The following is a 24,726-nucleotide window of genomic DNA, read 5'->3' as shown; positions in this document are numbered from 1 at the left end:
GAGGATGTCCTTTGACATCACCCTTGAAACACATATCCTCATAGGCAGCATCGGCTAATGGCTTTTATAATACATTACAGTGAAAGCAAATTAGTCAAAGAGGCAAGGGCTGATGATTGAGATGACAGCATGAAAGATAGAGGAAGGAGGAAGGATAGGATGGGGGCAGGGATTGTTTGACAATAATAGTCAAAGGAAACATGGAGCTGCCAGGAGATCTCACTGGAATTTAAGAGCACAGCAAAAAAAAAATGGAGAGACCTCGCAGTGTACCCCTGACCTCTGAAACTGGGTTAAGAGGTTGGAGATAGAGAAAGAGACTCAGATAGCCCAGTCCCTCAACACCTCTTCATACTCTGCGTCGCTCTCATGTGCAGCTCTATAAATACTTTGTGCTATCAGAAGTACTGTTTTACAGTGGCCTGTGTCTGAGCCCTGCCCCACATTCAGATCATAGTGCTCATAGTACAAACGCAGCTGTTGGGGATCCTTCTTAGAATAACACCGACAGATCTGTTAATGGCTAAATTGATTTTACTCTCAAATGCACTGATTAAGCTGCCTGACCTGGTGGAGACCCAAAAGAAAGACGGAGAGACTCATTTTTAATAGGCTGCCGTGCCAGACTCAAGACTGACCGGAATGAGCAAGTGCAGCTAAAGTGTTCGCTGGTATACGTTTTGTTTGCACTTTGACCCTAAGAAGAAGGTCAAGCTCCTAAGCCTTGAAGGCACGAAGTTATGTTGGGAATGAAATTCCCGAGCATGGCAGCTGCGTCCACAGTGCAGCGGACATGTTTGGTGGATCTCAATATACCACAGAGTGTCTGAGACGTTGGGAGACTTATGTTTCTATTGGAAAACCCTCCAAAACACCAAAAAGAGCATGGCTCAGAAACAATGAAGGTCTAGGTGTGAGAGGAGGCATGTGTGTGATGAACCATAATTTCTTTTTGCCGCAACACTCAAGATTGTGACACTGGAAGTCAACAGTTCTTTTCACTCGGTTTCCAGCAAATAGGGAGGTCATTGTCTTCTACTTTAACCAGATCTGGTGATTTATATTTAAAAATGCAGTATGTACATTCTGCTGCCAGTGGGGTTTCAATCAAAACCATAATAAAAGAAGTGGATGAAGATGAGACAAGTTGTTGTTTTCACCACTGTTGCTGGTATAATCATGTCTATAAACCAGGTTAAGTCTCAAGTTATGTTTAGAGACACAAACTGTACGGGTTTTCCAATTAAACAGCCACAAGTCACTTTAAACGTTAAAATAAGAGATGAGGGATATGACACAACTAAATGAGACGACCAAATGAAATGGGCCATTACGCTGAGCACTATTAAACATTTCTTTGAATTTGACCATTATTTGAAACATTTAATATAATGTAGAGCTGCGTAATCTGGCCAAAATATGATAATGTTTGGAGGTAAAAATCACAAAATAACAATCTACATCTATTTCTCTGCTTAAGCTGTGTGTGAGATCGCTCTAGTATCTGTTCTTATTTGACTAGGAACTAATTTTGGATTAACATGATTGCTATTTGTTAATACATCGATGAACTGCAGTGTTTCCATTAATTACCCAGATTGTAGAGTGACTAGTTCAACACACTGAACTTGAATGCTTTAGCATAACGAAAACAATGGTGTAAATGAGGCTCACATTTCATTTACTCTTCAAGTAAATGTAGACTAAACCTGAACATATTAATGTAGATAGATGTTTAAGTACTGCTATAAATGGACTAAAATAAGCTCACTAGCCTAGCCTGTTCCAGTGACAGGAATGCTATAAACATGTAGGCTAGTGCAAAGCCTATGTGTAATGATGTCTGTGCAATATATATGACAATTTACAACAAATGTAAGCTGAAAAACAACATAGCCATTTTAGATACAAATGAAAGCCTAGCTGTTCTGACTTATCTGACTCTGATCCAAATCAACAGTTCATCTTACTTGACTTACAAATTAACTGGTGGAGCTCTTCTTGAGCAACAAGTACTCACTTACACACTTACACCATCTCCTCAGGGCAACACAACAATAGTAGCTGGCAACAAGTGCATGGGTTACTTTTAAAGGATGGCAAATGCATTCATCAACACAGAGGGCTGCATTCATTTTTGACAAATAACCATAAATATATGTGGTGTAGTATTCAACAAATCTGGTGATGGGTGCCTTTGTGTGGTTATGACTCATGGCTGACTGACGTGTAAGCGTTGCTGAATCCATCAACATATCCTTCGAGTGGGACTGGTGTTGTATTTAAAACCTACACACTTACAACCACGTGTGTAATGAACATTTGTGGTAACAGTATGTGACTGATGTGTTCTCGAAGTTGGTTGAACTATACCAGTGTTTTTCAACCTCGGGGTCAGGAACCCACATGGGGTTGCGTGGAATTAAAATGGGGTCGACCGAATATTTGTGTATGTGGAGAGTTCAGAGAGACAATCACAACACATAAAAGACATTGCAATCTCTGAGGCTGAAACTGAAACCCTGTGGTATTGTTTATCTTTCAAATGTTCATTGTGGTGGGTTTAAGATGCTGCAGCTCTTTCATAATTCATAGTTTGAGTTATTGTTTTTTCAGTATTAACTGTCAGACTTGTAAATCCAAGCTGGACTGACTGGACATATCCTGACCAAGGAAAATAAAATTCTCACTTTGTATAGTAATCTTAACTTGGCTTTTCTGCGTCCATCCATAATAATGTACGTCACATAGACCAAAATTAACGTTTATTTGCAACACAGTATAGCAAACTATTACATGATCAAAAACTAATTAATTTTAGCAAAAAAAATATGTGGGGTTGCCAGAAATTTGTGATACTAAAATGGGGTCATGGGCCAAAATAGGTTGGGAACCACTGAACTATACATTGGTGCTGTGTGTATGTGTATGTATGCTTAGACACTCACTGGTGAGGTTGGTGCGTGCGCTGTAAGATCCCAGGTATCGACCATCCGTGTTGGGTGTGTAACACTCAAACAGACCCTGGTCCTTGGCCTGCACTTTGGTGATGTGGAGCATCGCTGAGTCACGGCTCAGCCTCTCCACATAGATCTCTTTACTATTCACCCTCTGGGCATACACGGCGTAGGCATAGTTTGGCTGAGCAGTGCTCACGATGCGGATCTCCCTGTCCGGTGCTGATGCCAGGTACATGGACCACTCGAAGTCCTGTTCCACCCCCTCTTTGTAGCCCGTCACATTACACCAGATGGTCACGTGGGATCCCTCGGTGCGTACCAGCGGTCCACTCTGCACCGTTACCACTCTCTGAGCCACAGCAACACCGGCTACAAACAGAGACAGGGCCAGAGAGATGGAGAAAGCACAAAGAAGGAGAGAGAGCGGAGGTGAGGGCAGGGAAAGAGAAAGAGAGAACACGGGTTACAAAACTGCAAATTAAAAATTTAGCATTGGTTGAGTTTAAGCTCTGCGTGTCTCTCAGGAAATGTAAAAAAAGCGTGACATGTGCATCTGAGCATTCCTGAGAGCGTTTACCGGGGCTGAGGTGTGCACAAACCCACTCGCACAAATGCACAGCTTCAAAACACCACTCAAACCACTTGATACATTCCCAGTAACTCTTTTTAACAGCTGTCATCCAATCACTCTCAACGCTATTACACGCACTCGCATGTTAACCCTCACCACAAGGACGGCTCTGCAGCTGTATTACACGGAGGTGAGAGGAGGCCATCTGGGAGTTGAGGGGAGAGGTCAGTATGAGCTGGTAAAACACAAGTCAGCAGGGCATGTTAAGTGGGTCAAGTTTAACCGAGTACAGGTGTTTCTGAAATCGATGATAAACAGTGTTTTGACACATCCATTCTTTAGTGTTTGTACTGATTCCAAACAAGTCTAAAATATTATAAAATGAACGATGGAGAAAAAAAATTAATCAATGACTACTAAATCACACAAATTTTGAATTTACAAACATCAAATGCTACATCTGTCAATATAATCATATAAACTCACCCTGCAATCTGAAGTAAATAGTGCTACCAACAAGAGAAAAAAGTTAAAATGTTGATTTAAGTTCATTTTAAAGGTTCCATTTGTAATCTACTGTGGCATTTATCAGCTGGAAAAAGTCGGAGAACCAACTGAAAAATCATTTCCTTGTTCACTCCTATGGTGAAAAACAAAAGCTCATCTCTAAAGCCAGTGTCTGATGTGTTCATTCTGGACTTTATGGGATTAAGACAATAAAAATTCCGTTCCATACTCAAACATTGTAATAATGTACACTACTGCTGGATGCTGCTTGTTACAGAAAAAGGAAAAGAAGCGACCCATGCTGCGCTGCTTTACAAATATAGCAGTGTATATTGTATAAGTCCTCATTCTATGGTAAAGAATACACAACAATTCTCCTATGTTTCCATGAACGGAAGACTAGCTATGAATTATTTTCTTGTATTTCTAAAAATGGCTCTCCCTAAATCACCCAGTCCTATTCAAATACTAATTTACTCTAATTACCCTACAGTGAATTTGAGTGTAAGATGCATAACTATTTTTATTTTAACAGAGCTAATAGAACACCATTAGCAGTTCCAGCCTACCACTACCAAAATTAACTTCACAAAACCCTGACTTATCCCTTACTTTTGATTTTTAATTTTAACAAAACTTACACATTACATCAGAAAGGAACCAACTCTGATTATCAAAGCAAGCTGAGAGCTGCGCGTTAGACTAATACTGAGGCTGCATTGTAGTTTATAATTATGTAAATGGCATACAGTATGTGAACATTGCCTCGACCTCTTGTATATGTACACACACACACACACACACACACACACAGACATGCACACGCACCATTTACCATTGAGGGAACAACTACAAACATCCTTCTCATTGGGGCCGGAGACAACAGAGCACTTACACATACCCCAAATTCAGACAGAGCGACAAGTACGCTGTTTCCTGTCTGCACAAGCAACTGGGGATTGCAGCTGTGTTTGTGTGTATGTGTGTGAGAGTAAGTCTGTTAGAGTCTGTGTGTGAGCACAATACTTGGCATTAATAATTCACTAGAACAGCTTTTTAACTTCAACATCCTCTTTCCTCTCATAGTAACTTTCTATCACACTTCCACTACACCATCCCATCCGTCTTTTACTGTTATTGTTGCTCTATGTATTCATGCCATATAAATGTGTCCGTGCATAAGCGTGCACAATATGCAGAACCTGCAAAATGAGTCAGTATATTACAATAAAAAGGTATCTATCTGAAGACAGCTACACAGATTGTGTTTAATGAGTTGACAAATTGAGGACTTGCCAAATTTAGGTGCATATATGTACAGTATACAAGCAAAAAACCACCAGTATAAACTTGGTGCTCATCTATTGCACGGAATAGGGTTTAAATAGAGTTAAATTTAGTTTTACTGAACAGATGACGAATTGAGTATTAACAAAATGGTCCAGCTGAAAAACAACTTGTAATACTGCACATGTCAGCCTAATCTTTGAGGGTCTTTAGACCACATTGAACATTGCAGACTAGCCTTCCCGTACTTAGCGTTGGGACCCAGAACAGGATACAAATCTGTTTATACTGGATTGCCAGTTGGCAGAATAAAATACATGACAATAATTTAATGAGTGAAATCACTTCCCAATTCAAATAAAAGAAGAGTTTTATCTGGAAGACATTTAGAAAAAAGACAGAAGAGGACAAAAAAATATCTAAAGGACATTAAAGGAAAACATTTTTTTGTAAAAGACGCAACAAGATGAAAACAACTTGGAAGAGTGAGTCAAAATGTTTATAATATGGCAATTGATGACTTGGAAATTTGGGTCTGTGATAAACATAAAATTGTTTTTTTTTGTTTTGTTTTTTTTTTTTCAAATCTGGTCTAAAGGAATCTGTTCATTTCTGTCACTAGAGTTCTTACACAGTTACTTTTATAATTTCAGGGAGATACAGTTTATATAAATAAATGACATTTCTGCATCTAATTTCATACTAATGCTTGGAAAGGCACCAAGTTTTTCTATTGTGTGATTTCAAGTTTCCTCCCACTCAAGAACTGATCAAATATTTACCATATCAGATTTTCCTCACTTGGATCTGATTCCAGTCACAGTAGGTGAAATACCAAAGAGGAAACTGATTAAATTAAGGCTATGGTGTAATTTTTCTTCTACTGTGATGACGCTAATGATATCAGAAGCTTGTATGACTGGAAGACAGAATGAGATCAGAACAGAGAGAAAGGTAAAAACTGACTGATAGAAAATCCACAGTGAAGGGTACAAAGTAAAACTGGCTCGACATGTTCAGGATGTATCAGGTAAGAGAGGCAGGCATCGGCTCTGACTCAGACCTGGGCTGACTGTTTTTTTTTTTTTTTTCTTACTGTGATGTCAGTGTTCTTAATCTGGCGGCACCCGGTCTACCCACATCCTGCTCAGATCAGCTCAGTGCTGTACTGCTGCATCACTACTTCTCATGTTGCAGCTACACTTCTAAAAGATGCTGGAAACACATTACTCATACACCCCCACCCCAAAAAAAATAAGAAAAAAAAAAAAAAAAAAAAAGACCTTTCCTCCCCTCGCCTGTCTCCTGTCATCTACCAGAAACCAGCTGCCTCCTTACTTCTGATTACTCTCACTCCCTTTCCTCCATGTTTCACCCATCATCAATCCTTCCCTTACTCCTGCCCCTCCAGCCTCCCTCTCCCTTTCTCTGTATATTCCTGTCTCTTCTCCATGCCTCGTGGTTCTGTGTCTTTTCAGGCAGGATTTAAGCAGCTCTGTGAAACTTCAAAGTGCCCATCGTTCCGCAGGCTGTTCAGAAAGGCTCACAATGACATACCAAACCCCGCAGACCTTCAACTGATCGCTCAATTCCACCATCTTTCCACAATAATCCCCTGCCCGGAACCTCCCCTTCTTCTTCACCTCTGGCTTGGCTGGCTCACTCACTCACCAAGTGCCCATGTTTGCTCAACAAGGTCTCAGATTTTCCATGATTAAAGCTCATCTCTTTCTTTGCATAACAAAGATGTCTTGGTACCCCTCTTCTCCTCCCACCTTCCATCTTTCTGGCTTTCCTGCCCAGTGTCACATCTCACATCTTTACTGCCAGTTTGCTACTTCCCACACAGCTTGTTGAATGGACACAGGACAAATGCATCCCATGTCAGACGACAGTCAATGACCACACACCCACTCACCAACTGACCTTGCTGTTTAATGTTTGGAGCATACAGAGCAATGGCAAGAGATGATTCTGAACACACACACACACTCACACACACATGCACACATAGAGAAAGCTGCAAAGAGGATTATGCTAAGTGGAAGGGGGGGTTAAATACTAATCCAATCATTTGTGGCCAGTGCCTTATTCTCAGTGGAAACAGCAGCAAGGCCACTAGCATCCATGCCTACTCACATCATCACTCTTCAGCTGCACATGATAATTATACACCTAGAAAGGTGTATAATAAAAACACTGCAGGGTGTTAAGTAATGCAGAGGACATGCACTGTGATGCTAATGTGGAAACTAGGGCTGTCCATCATCTCACTTTGTTTCCATTCCTGATTATACACACACAGGAATATGCATGTACACGAAAACAGATTAAACTAAGGTATGACATGCCCGCTGCTGTGGGCCTATACAAAAACTACAACATGAACATCATTCCAGAACTAATGCAAGTGACTGAGGGGGAAAAAAAGCAGCGTCTCCATCTCTCTTCTATGCTGTATGAACATTTCATCAGAGCTAATTAGTTAATATTAAATTACTTTATCAAAGTCCTTTGTTTCAGCTTCTCAGCAGTGAGGGTTTGTGGTTTTTCTTTCTTTTATGGAAGTGTTTGCTCGGTAAAGAATACAGTTAAGGCATTTGTGGTTAATGAAGAACATCATCAGCAGATGTCACAGGATCTTGCTTGTTTTGATTCATCATAGTGAAGAAAATTTTCTAAATAAGAAAATGGCAATGTTATGTCTTAAACGTGTGAAATTTGGTGTCATTCTTGGTGAATGAACATAGTGCTGAATGCATGTACTCAGCCTCTCTGGCAGCATTTTGTGTATGCGTGCAGTGATCACCCCATTAAGTCAGAGGAGACACATACACACACGGAGATATCTGAATTAAAGATGAGCATCATCTGGAGATCTTTCACTTACATGCCAAATAACAAAAAGAAACAACAAAAAAGAAGTGTTTAATGTCAGGCTCATCAGCTGTGTATTCAGAGGTGGCCAATAAATATTGCATTTACCATTGAAATGATGATGCACCACCCACCTCCTCCTGGTACGACATCAGTCACATTCAATGACTAAAGAAAATACAGTGACCTTTTTTTTATTCCAGGATTATACTCAGTATATGTAAAGTAGTATTAGTACTAGTACTAACAGCAAAATTTTGTTGTATCATCCACCACTCAAACTTCTCAGCACAAACTTTCTGCGGAAGTTAAAGAGAGGGGGAACCGAAGTAACTCCAACTACTGAAATGTGAATTAATTATGCACACGGATGAAAAAAAATGGACCCAGTCAATGTCCCGTCTCCCTAAGGGAGGTTCAGACACATCCCACAGATGTGAAATCTTGTGAAGCTACTCAGACAGCGAGGTAGCAATGAGGAAAGGGAAAAAAATAGAAGGAAGGGGAAAAAAAAAAGAGGAGAAAGGAAGAGGAAGGAAGCTAAGGGAAAAAGACGCGTGCCTCCCGGGTGGTGGAGACCACTAAAATGCACAGAACTAAGTGAATATTCAAGTCTACCACTGACTTATATGCTCACATACATGTGTGACAGAGTGAAATAAATGCTGGAGAAAGATGAAGAACACTCTGCACGCTTCCCAGCGCTGGTTAACCATTCTCCAAAATCGCTCTGTGTCTTTACCCTCTAGGCCCCCAAAAGCATTTGGCCCCTTTAACATCATTACCAGAGAGAGCAAGAGAGCGAGAGAGACACAGAGATTCTGAGATGAGGGGAAACTGGAGGGAGAAAGATGAAAGCTGCAGAGAGAGAAGACGTTTTTAAGGGCAACATTAAGATTTAGAGGGGGTTTTGCCTTGGTACAATTCAAACTGTGAATTTCTTGGAATGTTGCAAAATAAACTTGAAACAGCTTCGTTATATTGTGGCCTGTATAATTATAATTGCCTGTTCTTTTATTGCAGCTCATCTGCTTTATCAAAAACGACCACAAGTGACTGAGCCTGTTTTGATCTTAGTGTCATGGACTAATGCTCAACTATGATAAACAGTAAAGGGTTACTCATTGTACACGGCCCAAACCTTGAATGAATATCCTCACCACTTTTTCCCCACAGGCTCTCTCATATTTTTGGCTTTTTGATTGATAGGCTCAAAGCAGCATCAAGTATTACAACCCTTATCCCCTCGCTGTCTTTCAATAACGTCCTTGTCCTTCCCGCAGCGATAATTATCATGTGCCTGAGAATGTAAATCAGTGAAGCAAGGCTGTCATTAAGAACCTCTGACCCTTTGCCAGCTACACGAAGTAAAGGCTACATTATTTTTCCATGTTCAAGGGAAAACATTGTTTCTGCTGGAGGTCTGTCAGTTGGGAAACAGGTGGGAATCTGCGTGTGCGTGTTCGACGTGTAGAAATACAGCAAGAAAGAGAGACTGTGTATTCAACCTTTGTTAGAGGCCAGTAAGTCGGGCCAGGAGGCCAGTCTAACAGCTGACAAACAGTTACAACAACTGCTCATTACACCCACGCAGGTCTAATCAGAGGAGGAACATGAGTGCGGAAGTGTTTCGAGTGAAGAACAATGAAGTGGATTAGAAATATAGTACACAACTTCATCACTGTAACTCTAATAAGGTAAACCATTTTTGTTTTCCAGTGTCAACCCGGATTGGATGTTTGACTGAAAGCAGAGAAAATAGCCAGAGGCTGAAGCAAAAAGGGAACATGATGGAAAAAAAACACTTACATGTACAGAGTATATCACAAATGTGTTCTAGATCTATACACAAGCCAACATTCAAGCACCATAGCGGTGTCTTTCAGTGGGACACAGCTGTTGTGAGTTTTTTGGGGTAAATCCAAGTCAGGTCTTAAGTCTACAAAGCCCACTGCGGGTCAAGTAAAAAGTCTAGAGAATGACCCTAGATGCCAATGTTTTGCTTTCATGGCTAAGATAATTGTATTTTTGCAAACATGTGATTAAATCCTTTCAATGGAAATTCATAATTATTAAATATTCAAAATGTGCAGACATTCAAGGCTTAAAATGTCTTATAAAGTGTATTGTCCAGGGATTATGCCATGTTAAACCTTCAGACTTGAATTATCTTTGTGTCAGATTAGATCATTATAAAGAGCCATGGTTCACAGTCGTCAGTCTCCATTTTTGTGATTCAGGTCTACACCTTTGAAGTTGAAGCCCTGTTTTGGCTCACACCTTGTACTTGGCTCTCTCTGTGCTAACTAATCCTAATTTATGGACCCCCTGGGCTATTACAGTCATAACCCCACCAGTGCTTTTGCTCATTATCAGCTGGTGAGTCCCGGACAATAATGGAGGGTTTTGAGCCTGATTCATACTTGTGAGTAACAGTACGCTGTAGGTGTCTGTGGCCACGCATCCACAGATGTAACAATACGTAGGGGCTTCTCAAACAGAGCAAAAAATATGATTGGCCTATGTGAGCTGATTCATATTTTCCTTCTATCTACTTCCAGTGCCAGTTGTATCTGTTGATAGTGTCAACAACATAGAGCAGATCATAATCTATCCTTCTCTACTGAACAGCTGCCTCTTCATCCTCCTTCCTACATCCTCAGCTGCTTTCCCTTCCTGTCGGTTCACAATGGAAAATAGCTTTGAATTTTATTGTTTCATCTTGAACGGTCGTTTGAAATGGATAATAAGCACCCGGTGACTTCCTCTGAACCGTTAAAATACCCATTTTATTTATATTTTTCCATATACATTTAATCTAAAGTTTCCATCACAGATGCCAGACAAACTCAATTGCTTTTTTTTTACCAAATCAAAGCCACTGTTTATCAGATGTTGTGTCTCTTATCACTCAATCCCACATCATAATATGTCTATAAACATGATTACTATAGATCTTTTTCGAAAGCACAATACTTAGATTTGCAGCAACAGTTTTCAGGAAGAGCCTGTGCAGAGATAATTCATTTACTGCAGCACTGGTACATATGGTACAGATACAGTAAGCATTCACAAATAAACATGGTTATGCCTTAAGAATTGTGTTCTTTTCTAACATTATTATGGATAGATAGTTTAAGGAGAACAATAGATAATAAATAACTGATACAGAGCAATGGCGTCTCTCATTGCACGCTCTTGCCTTGATATCAAAACCTAAATAAAACTTTGTGTCATATAGTTTGCATTGAGTAGTAGATGACGCTTGGTTAACACTTACAGTGAGACAGATGGTAATGACTAGTCTGGACTGTTATAACCACAACATGAGGCTGGACTGTGTGAAAGCCACATGGAATTGTTTGTTCATCCTTTCATCATCCCATCAACTGTGTATTTTGTTAAATGTAGTGGAGGAGACAAAGAAAAGGTTCATTCATATTAGTCCGTGCACACAAAAAACACACACTTCCAGTACATTAAGAGCCATCCTTCCCCCTCACCAAATCCATTAACTCTTTATGGACACCTGCTCCCCTACTAACCTCATCCTCCCAACCCCCCAACCTCTAACACCACCCAGACTCTCACACATCCCCCACCCCCACTACATGACAAAGCAGTGTGGGCTCCAATCCCCCCACACAGTGTTTCACATCTCCACAGATAAGGAGACTTTAAATATCTTGTCCCAAACTACTGAACATTCAGCATTAATTGTTGCAAAAGAATGAGCAGCCACAAAAATACACTGCTATCTTCAGTCATTATCCATCTTACGGTTGTGCACAATTAAGCCTGACAGCTGTATCTACTTTATATACAGTGGTTAGTTGTTGTGTGACTGGCAGCTTGCTATCAGTTCCAACGTTTGTGCATTAAGCTGTAGATTGGAAAGGAAACTAATTAACTATTAATTAGTCTACTTCAAACAGACTTTTTTTTTGCCATTGTCAGTCATTTTGCCTTTCAGGCAGAAAAAGACATGTGCGCTTGTAAATTCATACATTTATGCATAAGCAATTAGATGCACAAACACACGCATGCATCTTTTTGGTTTTAAGAGTATACTAAAAAGGAGCATATTAACACAACATAATGGAAAAGAGAAAGAGGAGCACTGAATTATCACAGATGAGTATTTCTAAAGGCGTGGAAAAAAAATTAACCTCCATGGTATTTACTCATTTGCACATCCCCATCTTTGATTTTGCACATTGAGCTAGGCATGTTCCACTGAATGTAGATGAGCAGCGTGCAGGTGGAGAGCAGTCACCATAGCTACAGCGCCATCATTGTGGGGTCTGCACAGCTGGACAACGCAGCAAGGAGCACCAGAGTGTGTCTACGTCGAAGAACAGCAGCTTATACGGGGTGCTTTTGTGTTTGTGTTGGAGGAGTAAAGTGGAACCCTCCAGTCATTTTCATTCCCAGTGCAAAACAACCAAGGGGGAGGAGCAGACCAAATCTCAAGGGAAAGGGGCTGAGTTGGCCTAAGTTGATGAAGGTTCCTGTAAATAGTCTTAGGTAGATGCGGATATTAACACAGAATCTCTCAGAGGCAGTGGAGATGAAAATATCTGGTTTGGATCACACTTGAGGGCAGTTTGTAATTAGTGTTGTTTGAAGAGGAGGTGGGCCGGCCAGAGTGTTGTTTAGAAACGAGTGGGGGAGGAAGGTCAGGGGCTATTCAGTGGAGGAGGACGGGGGGGGGGGGGGGGGGGGGGGGGGGGGGGGGGGGGGGGGGGGGGGAGGGGGTGAAGGAGGAGGAGGAGGCAACTGGAGTATCGTTTAGCTGGAGAGGCAGAGATATATTCAGATGAGCTCTAAAGAACACTTCAGCAGTTAACTGAAACTCAACGACTAAAGGGCTGTTGTTGGATTGTTATCACAAAACAACAGATACAATCTCCAGTTTGAGGCGCTGTGCAAACACAGGCGCATGACCCTGGCTAAAAGTTGTGATGTAGGGAAACCTGACAGTTAACCAGAGGTGCTGCTGTGAGTCGACATCAGACACAAAGCAGATGCTGCCTCTGCGCTGGCTCAGACTCCAGCCACTTTCCTGATTCACTATGACAGGCAGGAAGTCTCCCTCAACAACTTTTGTTTCACTTCACACCACAGGTATTCATCTTTCCATGTAAACTGCAGGTAAAATCCCGCTCAGATCTGGGTCACAGGGGAGGTTCATCCCTTATATAGCTATAGTTAGTGTACTTTACTCTGAAATGTTTTGGGAATCCTACATCATCTGGTCTGAAAGCTCTAGAGAAAAGCTTCTGTCCCTTAACTTTTATTGTGAAGACACTAAGAGTGTGGAAACTTCTAAGCTCTGTACTAGTACTATGGGGGGGGTTGTAAAACTGCAGTGGTACTTGGGTGTGAGTTCTGAGCTGACTGTGAAGTCTGTCTTACAGCCTAATTACTTGCCCTATGGGTAGCAGACAGTAGTAGCCAGTTTTTGACGTGTCTTTAGGCGAGACCACAAAGCACAAAAACATGTCTGTGCTAGCATGGTCACACTCCAGTCATCCAGTCCTATCGATCCATAACTAGTAAGACACCTTAGGACGCTGCAAAAGCAGGACATCGACCTACATTTTGTACTGACCTACAGTTTATTAACATTATGCATCTCAGCTGAAGATATATTTATAAGAAAGTACCGCACAGTTGGGAAATGATGACACAGCTGGCAGTCCTGTTTTTATTTTATGTTCAGTTTATGTTGGACGAGAGTATGTTGTTATGATGTGGAAAAAAAAACAATGGCACAAAAGGCACTGTGTCACTGGTATACATAAAGATGTGAAGTCTCGTGCTTATGATGCAAACAAGTAAGCGAGAAACTACAGAAGCAGGCACACAACATAACAAGAGCAAACGCCACCACAATCAGACAGCTGCACGAGCCCATATTTTTTCAGCAGCGGAGAGAAGAGGATCCTCTGCTTCAGGTGGCAACACACACTAAGTGTATACAAAATAATGAGAAACAAAACTTGGAACAGTCACCTGCACAACCATCAAACTTTTCCCTTACGTATTTTTATTCAGTTCATGTCTCTCGTGTATTAGCATTTGTTCAGTAGTTTTCCAAAAAAGGTGTTCGACAGATGCATACGGCAATGTGACTGTCAAAATATTTAGAAAAGACTGACCAGACTGCGAGTTAAAAATACTTACAGCTGGTCTGACAGCATGCCCAGGATCCTCAAAGGCTCTTAAGTATTTACATGAAAAAAATACTCTCACATATAAAAGGAATTAAATTATAAATTTCCAAGTTGTGACACTATTTTTTATTTAGACACCTGGCTGGCTGCCATGATTTTAAAATAAGGGCACAACTCTGAAAATGAGTTTACACTATTTTTATATCATTGATGAAACAATATTTTTAGCCCATATAAAAAAGGAGCTTGGAAATATCTTCAGATAACAGTTAAGTGTTTTCAAGTGTCCATCTGGGTTTTCCAAACACTGCAGATTAATTACCTTCTAGAGAATATGACAGCTAACTCTGTGACTGGAATACTAATACACAAGAAAACAACTGAGATAATAGAAATACAGCCAGACAGTGAGTTATGGTTTTGGAGCTCACCGTCTAGACACCAGTCTTTCTTGTGTCAGCTGAGACTTACCCACACATGGAAAGCATTCCCAGTGTGTTAACAGCTGATTCAGGGTGACCAGCAGGACCACGACACACAACTTGACCACACAAGTCAAAACCCCACTCATTTCAGGATGAGGACTTCCAGCTGTCCTTCCTGTGTGAGACAGAGAGGAGGCTGGGGATGGGATTAGGGAGTGCCGGCACAAGCTTTGAATCCTGACAAAGTTTGACATACTTTGCATGGACCGCAACAATCCTCTGCCGATGAATAAAATATTGCAACAAATATGGATTCAGTTTTTCCTAATGCATCCTTTTCACCACTTCAACCTTTGCTGAATGCTAAAACGGATGCACCCAATTAGTTTTTTTTCTGTTGGTTGCATCATAATATGAACAATTTAGACTGCAATGGGTGAAATGGAAACCGCAAGTTGGATTGGTGAGTCACTTGAATGTGAAAGATTTCTAATTTCTTATAATTATAAACTTGCTACAGACAAAGAAATGCTCACATTTTAATTAGTTTTTCAGAAATAGAAATGAGACCGTTTAAAGTCTAACCACTTTAATTGATCAGTCGCAACTTCAACAGATCAACTTACACAATCAAATGTACAATCAAGTGGCTATGAATGCCATCCTCAAAACAACACAAAAAAAGAGACATCTAACTGTATGCCTGAAATGGAAATGAGCTCTTAAGTAGCCTCGTGTTGTTTGATTGGACAAATTACACAGGGCCTGCTTTATACTCTGTGTGCTGATAAGCACAAAGTTTGATGGTGTTTCAACAGCTACTTACAACTTTCCCTTTTAAATCAAGAACACTATAATAAGTGAAGATAACCGGCTCTTGTTTCTGACTTCAAAGAACGGATAAAAAAATAGCATCAAAATTCTCCCTAAAAGGTCAGCATGACTGAAAGAAAACAAGAAAACATCTAATGCATACCTGTACATACAGGAAGTAGAAAAGAAACATGGAAGGATGTCTTTATGAAGACACAAAAAAACAATTTAATGTTAGTTATTCCTTTTTTTTCTCCTGAACAAAATCCTACATTCATTGCCTCGTGCCTTTCATGGCCGACACATATGAAGAATCGTCCATGTGTTTTCCTCCACCCACATCACTCCTCCACAATCTTGTGTAAATTCATTCATAACAGTTCAGACGTTGCATAAATTGGGTGAAAGCAGCACCTGTCTAACTGAGCTGGCAGAGCTAATAAAGATATAAATAAAATATCACATCATGGCAAATACGTGAAAAACTGCAGGTGGCAGGAATGCGCATCTTGCCAAACATAAGCTTCAAGATTTGCATCTGGACAATGTGAGGCTGTTCTGAGACCAGATGATAAACAGGACCAGTGGCAGCTCGTCTCAGCCTGAGCCGCTGCAAGCTACTCTGTCAGCCCAGTAAATGGAAAGCACTCAGGCATTTCACAGTTAAACCAGCCAGTCTCTCACATATTACACTGTCAGTTTAGTTATATAAACTGGGACATCTTGGGTACTTTTGGTTGGCTCCCCTTTCAACATGCACACTCCCAAAAAAAGCAGACTGTGTTATACCACACCAAAAGCATGACATCTTTCTCGCTCTCTGTGGGGGAGAGGGAAGGCATCATGTTTGTGAAGCTAATAAACATTTGTTCCTTCAGGCAACCCTCTTTTTGCTCTATATCATACACCCCGGTGCTGCAAATAAGCGCTTGCACACTCGCAGACTCACACCTGGTTGCACACTCAGCAGCCTAAATAACCTCAGTGTAAGTTTATTTGCCAAAAAATTGTGTAAGGGGCACCTGTGGGTTTAACAGTGACTGATATAGACACAGTCCAACACAGCTGCCACCTACCTTTATTCTACTTCAAAGTCTACATTCTGAGGTCGAAGTCACAAAATCTGACATCTGATCACATGATTACAGACACAAGCACATCTGACTAAACTGCACACATACACCAGGAGAGGAGAAGATCAGTCAATTTAGCAAAAAAAAAAAAAAGCAATACAATTTTAGCACAAATACGCTTTCTGCAAGGTAAGGCTTTTGATGGCATACTACTAAATCTGTGATGCTCATCTGTTCGCTATTGTGCTCATTACATCGTCGCAGAACACCTGAAATGTTCCCAACCAGCTCAAACAGTTTCCCACTTAACTGTAAGATTCGTCATTATTATGTAATCTGAAAACCAGCCTTTATCTAGCCTACACAGTAGATCAGATCTGAGCATCAACGTGTGCAGTCTTAACCCATGCAGCACTGCCAGGAACAATACAGCAGAAGATTTAATTAGGGAGAATGGTTTCAAGTCCCCTTTTATGAGTGAAAGTGACTTCTGAAAGGGGATGGGATTCAAGGCGCAGACTGGTAATCCTCTTGGCCCAAAGTGGGGGCCTCCAGTGGGCCCACTTCCACTCCCACTCCTGCCCCCTCCCCTGTCCCTCCGACGCTCACAGGCCTCCCATCCAGGAACAGAAAAGCCATCTGGTGTTTGTTTGGGACAGTTCACAAGCAGGATGTACTGTTTGTATCCTGTGTGTGTGTGTGTGTGTGTGTGTGTGTGTGTGTGTCAGCGATCATGCCTTTATACACCTTTGTATGTGTCACCGGGTGTCACTGCATTTACACGCCTGAACTTGCATTTGTTGTAAAATCCAGTAAATTGCAGGTAAGTCACAAATGTGTTAGATCTGAACAAAGAAGGCTGGGCTGGATGACTTCATATTTTGGTGTGTGTGATGTATGATCCAGGTGTGTCACTGATGAGTAAGTGTAAATATGCCCTTGTAGATGCGTGTGTTAATGACAATACAATAGTAGGTTCAGCCCTAGGAGGTCAGACAGTAAAGGGTTAATCTGTGACTGAGGTCCAAATATCACATTAACCTAGTTCACCACACACACTCACACACACACATCTGTTCACGGGCATCTGTTATTATGGCAGTGATTATCAACGTAGCCCACTTCCACCTGACTCATGATGACTAGTAGTTGCTCCATAACTAACCACGTTCACATCCACGTCTCATACAGGTGTGTTCTTGACTGTGGAACACCAGACACGGATGCACCTCATCAATCTTTCAGACAGGGGGAACCCACGGCTCAAATGAAGGCTGAAAGGTTCTTCAGACTACTTACCAAGCAGCGCACAGACGAGCAGGAGCGCACCGGTTGCCATTGTGCGTCGCCCCTCAGATCCACTTCCAATATTCCCTTTTGGATGAGAAGGTGGTGTCTGCTGGGTCTTTACACTGTGGTTAAGCACTGATCCTGATAAGAGATGAAGAAGGTGGGGGAGAAAAAAGCTCTACGGATCCCTTAGGCTGCCTTGGAAGTCAAATGTCCGACGCGCCCCTCTGGTGTCCTGCTCAAATAAAGGAGGAAAAAAAAAATCCTCGGGTGTCTCTTCCCCTTCACCTATCTGCTTTTATCACTGACGACGTGGTGTGCGTATGCCAGGAGCCTAGGCGACCCAACCCACTCCCCGTTTACTACGCATCCGAGACTGCGGAGGCGATTGACTCTCCAGCCTCCTCCTCCTCCTCCTCCTCAGTGGAGTCTGGCGTTGGGATGGGTTGCGCGTAACGAGGACGGATACCTGATTGAACAGGGACTTAGGCTGTGCAGGACCGGAAAATCTTATGATGCGGTCTCAGGCTGGAATAAGTCCTTTCCGGTCTTCCTTCCTTACACTGGGAGAGCAAATCGCAGTCCAAGCAGGCTCCGTCTTCCTCCTCGGCAAATCCCGGAGACTATAATCAATCTCTCACTATCGCTCCGCAGAAAAGCCCAATGGGCGGGCGTTCCAGATAAAGCAGACAGGGCTTTGTGCACTGACACAATAAATCACATTAATCAATGAATACTCAACTGTCTGAAACTGCAGGGTTAGGTGTTCCTATTGTCCTACTATTACACCTGAGCGTGCGTCTGCGCTCCAGATTTGCGCCACATAAAGAGTTTTACCTGTCTGGAAACCCACTCACTTCATCAAATCCACCCCCACTCCTCAATTATAATCAGTCTCAGCAATTGTTATGATCCGATCCGAGACACAAACAACCCAACGCGTCTTCTTTTCCAAGGTTATTTCTTTGCTTCCTGCTTGGCCAAAGGACTTTGTTTGCACGGCAGTTTGAAAACTTAACAGCGTGTTGCCTGACCCCTCCCCTTTACAACACCACGCCCCGGCCGCGTGGGACACTGTCCCCAGTGGGAGAGGCCGGGATGCATATCTGAATGTAATTTTTAGGCCACCATGTTTATACTTTGAATAGGTTTAACGAAGTGAAGGGTAATTATGGCGCAAAGGCTACCAATTTTCCCATCTTTTTTTTTATTCTGCAAAGTTGGATCACCTTTTAACCCTTTATAAGGCTCTGATAGAAATACTCTGAAATCCAAAATGTCAACCTTAGTGTGCTAAGATAAGATAAGATAGTCTTTTATTAGTCCCATAAGGAGAAATTCCACTTTTACAGCAGCAATACTGGAGTACAGACAAAGCACACAAGAGCAAAATCAAAAATAAAGACAAATCAAAAAAGCTATAAATACTGTTTACGGCTGTGCACAAGTTGATCTCATAACAGTTGCATGTTTTCCAAGCCTTATGTCAGATTTGAGGTTTGATTGACCCTCAAACCCTTTATAGGGCACTCATGGAGAGACTCTGAAATGCAAAATGTCAGTCTTAGTGTGTTATTGCAGGAAATAATAAGACTTTATTGCTTATGTGAATTTTTTCAATTTTATTGTCACATAGAATATTAAGATAAATGAAGTTGCCATATTTGGTTCCTTGCCCATAAGTGTCAAGAAAAAAAAACTCTAAGAAGCATATATACTGTATATAAAAAATATGAGAACAAGAAAAGCACTCGGAGAGTGCAGTCCTCCGCCAAGGCAGATCAGTGGGCCCCCGTCTGCCCCCCCCCCCCCCCCCCCCCCCCCCCAATCACCACCAAAATTGAATAATTTCTTCCTTGTGCCAGTTTCAACACTTCCTGAAAATTTCATAAAAATCCATCCATAACTTTTTGAGTTATCTTGCTAACAAACAAACAAACAAACATGTATGCACGAACACAAAGCAAAGCCATCACAGTACCTCCTGGCGGAGGTAAAATCACTTCTAATGAGAAAGGAACATGTATTTTAGAACATTAGAACAACATTTTTAGAACATTAGAGTAACATGCGTGCTGATCCAGACACCTGTCCACATCCACAATCCACATTATCCCTTTGAACATCATTCCTTACATTAATACCATTACTTCATGGTACCTAACAAAGCAGATACACTCACTGTTCATGCAGAGGTGGACCTTACAGACCCTGGAGACCCAAATGGGCCTGAGATTGGTGACTCACTGTCCTCACTGGAACTGTTGCTGTCACTGTCTTGCAATGTGTGCATAAATTACCAAAAATAGTCACTTGTCCAATAAAGAAAGAAAGAAAGAAAGAAAGATAGATAGATAGATAGATAGATAGATAGATAGATAGATAGATAGATAGATAGATAGATAGATAGATAGATAGATAGATAGATAGATAGATAGATAGATAGATAGATAGATAGATAGATAGATAGATAGATAGATTATTAATCCCGAGGAAATTCAAGGTTAAACCTGACATGAACCATAATTTAAGACGCTGCATATGATAGGGTCTATTACAGAAAAAGACATATTTATTTAAACACTAGCCTCTACATTTATGGTGTTTGCTTGTCACTTGTCATCTTCTCATGCAGCACACTGAGCATCACCAGAATTAATTTACCAAAGAGTCTAGACAGACGTATTAGGCTATATCACCCCACCCCCTCTTTATTCTCACACCTAACACCAGCAAATACAAAACTGGCAATCACAGTAATGAGCTGCCAGTCTACTTGGGAAGTGTTGGTTTATATCAGAACAAACAGCATTTTTTTAAATACAAAAAACAGTTACAATTCACTTTTTGCAGAAGGTGTAAATCACAAACTCTAACTCTTTAATACATTCTGAGCTAAGCCAAGTTTATTGATGTATAGCACTCTGCTACATTATTAGGTGAATCTAGAATAGATAGGGTGACAGGAATTTGCATGGATTCAGAAAATAACACAAAAAGATAAAACTGCTTTGGTGTGGAACTATGACAGAGCATTGTGTTTTGGACTAGAATATAATACCCAAAAAGCTTTTCCTTAGTGAAACTCAAAGTTCCCTCTTGTGTAATACATAAATAAATGAGCAAGCCTTTGCATGTGCATACAAAAAGTAATTGCAATGGACCCATCTGGTATTCACTTTATCAACTGGGAATTGCAAGTTCCGAACACTGCCTGAGTGCATCATGAAAACCCGTTTTTTTGGAAGCAGTAAAAACGATTTTTCCTTCAATGTTGTTCTCATGGATTTCGCCTCAGATAAAACTTCCTGAACAACAGCTGAAATGCATCTAAGCCCTGAGGCATCAAGAGAAATGTTTACAGAATAGTGTGCGTCAATAAATTATCATCTCTCTGTCACCTAAAGTACCAACTGGTTTAATTTATTGAAAAAAAGACTATGATACTGTCTTAAGTCTGTCATGGTATTATTAAAAACATGGCCCACCTTCATATTATATTGTCTTTAATATACTACTAAAGCTTTAAAAATGCTTTCAAAATGGACTAAACACAAATAAAATAGCACCACTATATAGTTCAGAGACTATACAATCTGCTATATTTTGAGAATTTTATAAACTCCATATGATTTTTAGGTGTCTGGTACCAGAAAGATTAGTGAAATGATCTTAAAATAAAGTATAACAGTAGAGGAGTCACCCCAAGGGGAGCTGCGAGTGGAAACTGCAAACCAATAAGATGCAAAAAAAAAAAAAGAACAACACAAAAAACAACAGATTACATTTGATCAGTCCCCTCTTGGTTAAAAGCTTCAGATCTGGAAAACCTTGCCATCAATAAAAACATAAAAGCTTTCAAAAATAAGGCTAAACTTTGGCTCAAGCAATGACAAAACTGTGAAAACTGAGTCATATTTTATCATTGATCTAAGTTCGTACCAAGCTCTTGTATTCAGTTGGTTTTTGAATTTTAGTTTTCTTAACTTGCACTATCGTTTAACTGTTTCTTGATCTGTGTCTGTGTTTATGCATTTTGTAAATTGTTCATTCTTTGTTGATTTTAATGTTCTGTCTTATGGCTAAAAGTCTTCTATACATTACATTGGTTGCATACTTAAATGTATAAATATAACATTGTCCCTCTCTAAATATAATTTGACCTATAAAGACCCAAACATCCATGAACAACCAAAACTATCTACTATCTAAACTGTTTAATACCTGTTGATCCACTAATCCCATCCATACATGTAAATAATTGGTGCAAAATACTGTTTGTCATCTTTTCATGGTCATCAGATATGACCCACTTGGACGTTCAGAGGCTCCGTAGTTACCGTGGAAACACCGTCATCTTCTACAACATTGATCCACCAGTAAAACCCATGGAGTTGGAGCAATGACAGTGGATGGAGTTGCTTGTTTTTATGTTCTGTTAATGATATATTTTACTGAAAACGTCACTTTTTCTGCAGTTTTCTCAGTTTTTGATATAACCCTCACCTTTGGTCTGGGCTTTTATGAACATCTACATGATCAGTACATTACATATAGGAAAGTACATGATTTATGCTGATAAAATGCAAAATACAGAAGATAATATTATAATAATTAGTGATAATTCGCTTAAGAAAGGTTAAATATAAAGAAAATTTCACTTGGGAACTGATACAAAGGTTATGTTGGGTCTATATAATAAGAGGGTTAAATAATAAGAAATAATACGAACAATAAACTAGAATGGGATCGCATATGGGTATGAGGCATGTGGTTTAAGCTTCTTCAAAGGTCTGCCCAGGTCCATCACAGCTGAATTCAAACACACCAAACAGCACAGGCTAGGTAGGCCATGTGCATTACACCTGGTCCACATATTGCTACACCTAAATTTAGATCAGTTCTCCATAGACTTCTTATTGCATAGCCGTGTGATGACACACTTTGCACAAGTGGGCAGCTGAAAGAGAGCTGCAGCATTGTTTGAGTGTAATAACATGTTAGATCAGGATATGATTGCCTTTGACCTCTTAACACTTGTTCTGGCAACTGTTTCCTAGTAGGTTTGCTTAAAGAAATATGCTAGAGAGGAATGTATGTAATCACAGTGGTTGCTTGGGATCATAAGTGGTCTCCATGGAAACAGGAGTCTGCATTGTGTGCACTTCATAACAAGGTCCATCACCTAGATAAATTCTTGACAGTCACATCCTCATTATGAGGTTTTTTTTTTTTTTTTTTATCACATTTGAGCACTTTATAAGGGTCAATGTTTGAAAACCTTAATATTTTAGTATCCTTACAGCCCCATGTGTTGAGTTGGTGTCAACAAGGTTACACAGTATAGCCGAGAGAAGCTCAATGTGAAGAACGAGAGACGTTTGTTCACTTATTTCATCATTCACATATTTTCAAAGTATGTCCCAAAAGTATATGAATGATTTATTAGATATCTGTGTGCATTTTTCTTGATTCTCACATGAATGCATCAGTATTACACAGAGTCTGTAAAGGCGAAACACCAGAGCAACAGATATGTATGCAAACATAAAAACAGAGACGCAAGTGTCACATGAAATTAAGTTAACATACTTCTACAAACATGGTGATATTAAAAGATTTTTCAAAACAAATAAAATGTTAATGACTGCAGCTATTTTCTACCTCTGTAGACTGCAAATTTGAAAACACAGGGGGAACCATTTTACATAAATGATCCTTAAAACAAATAAGACAAGTTTAGAGAAGTAAACAAAAGCTTCTTGTTCTTAAGAATGCAAAAAACGAGATGGGAACACTTCTCAAAGTAGGTCTGGACATATTGATACTAAAAGGATGGGAGAAGTAAGCCCTAGAAACAAAGCGAGCATGGCAGGTATGGTTAAATAATCCAAATGGGTAAAGATAAAAAAAAAAAAAAAGAAGAAGAAGAAGAAAGGAGAAATAAACAGTGTACAGACAAAGCTGAACTGCTTCTTATCAAAAGGAAGTTACTATATATGCAGTGTGCAGTATGTCTGAATTAAACATGAGTTAAAGTAGGTTTGTTTATGAAGGTAAAAGGGGTAAAACTCCTCTATGTGAGTGGATTTGTGGTTGCATGCAGCGATGATAGTATTCATCATTTCCACTGGTAAAGCTGCGGGTATGACCTTACTATTTAATGAAATGGCAGATTTTATCACTTTTGGAATTGTTAAAATATTCTAAAAATTAACTTGCTTATAAATATTAATGAACAAATATAAGAAAGGTCTGTGTGCATGATAAATCAAAACACTTCAAGTAAATATAGCGGAAATAAATGTGTATTGTCTTAAAACAAAAATGAAAAGAAGCTGAAATATTAAATGACCCAAAAATGTCAGTAGCTTTAGCAACTTCTCAACAGTTTCATCATGTCCGAGTTTTTGATTTTCTCTCTGTGAACATGAACAACTTGTTCTATTTCTTTATATTTTAGTGCAATGATAGTGGATGTCAAATACAGTATATGCTGGTGCTTTCTTCGGTAGGTGTGATACAGACATTGTTTGATCGACAAGGTGATGCAGTTGTCAAGGTGATGCATGGAGGGATCAACATGTGTGTTTCATAGTTAATATTTTGTGGTAGTCAAGGGTAGGTCCTTTTGATGTGCTATTATGCAGCTTTTCCCACTGCAATTATCTACTCATACCTCATACCGACCCCTTGTTACATGGCGTAAAATTGCATATGTATTAGACCACTTAAAATGTTTAT

The 24,726-nt window shown here is 40.2% G+C and overlaps 1 protein-coding gene across 1 annotated transcript in view; it reads right to left on the bottom strand.

Moving 5' to 3' along the window:
* The window catches only part of igsf3 (immunoglobulin superfamily, member 3), a 94,213-nt gene extending 71,720 nt beyond the window's left edge, over nt 1-22,493 (bottom strand). The window contains exons 1-3 of the mRNA XM_030124771.1: nt 22,483-22,493; nt 17,992-18,270; nt 2,949-3,329 (exon numbers count right to left, since the gene is read on the bottom strand). Of these exons, the coding sequence (XP_029980631.1) occupies nt 2,949-3,329; nt 17,992-18,031 (421 nt within the window). The 5' untranslated portion in view covers nt 18,032-18,270; nt 22,483-22,493. The remainder of the gene's footprint in view (nt 1-2,948; nt 3,330-17,991; nt 18,271-22,482) is intronic.
* Between the last annotated feature and the right edge of the window lie 2,233 nt (nt 22,494-24,726).

Source organism: Sphaeramia orbicularis, chromosome 21, assembly GCF_902148855.1.
Source record: "Sphaeramia orbicularis chromosome 21, fSphaOr1.1, whole genome shotgun sequence".
NCBI classification, from domain to species: Eukaryota; Metazoa; Chordata; class Actinopteri; order Kurtiformes; family Apogonidae; genus Sphaeramia; species Sphaeramia orbicularis.
This window is presented reverse-complemented; position numbering and strand designations above follow the sequence as displayed.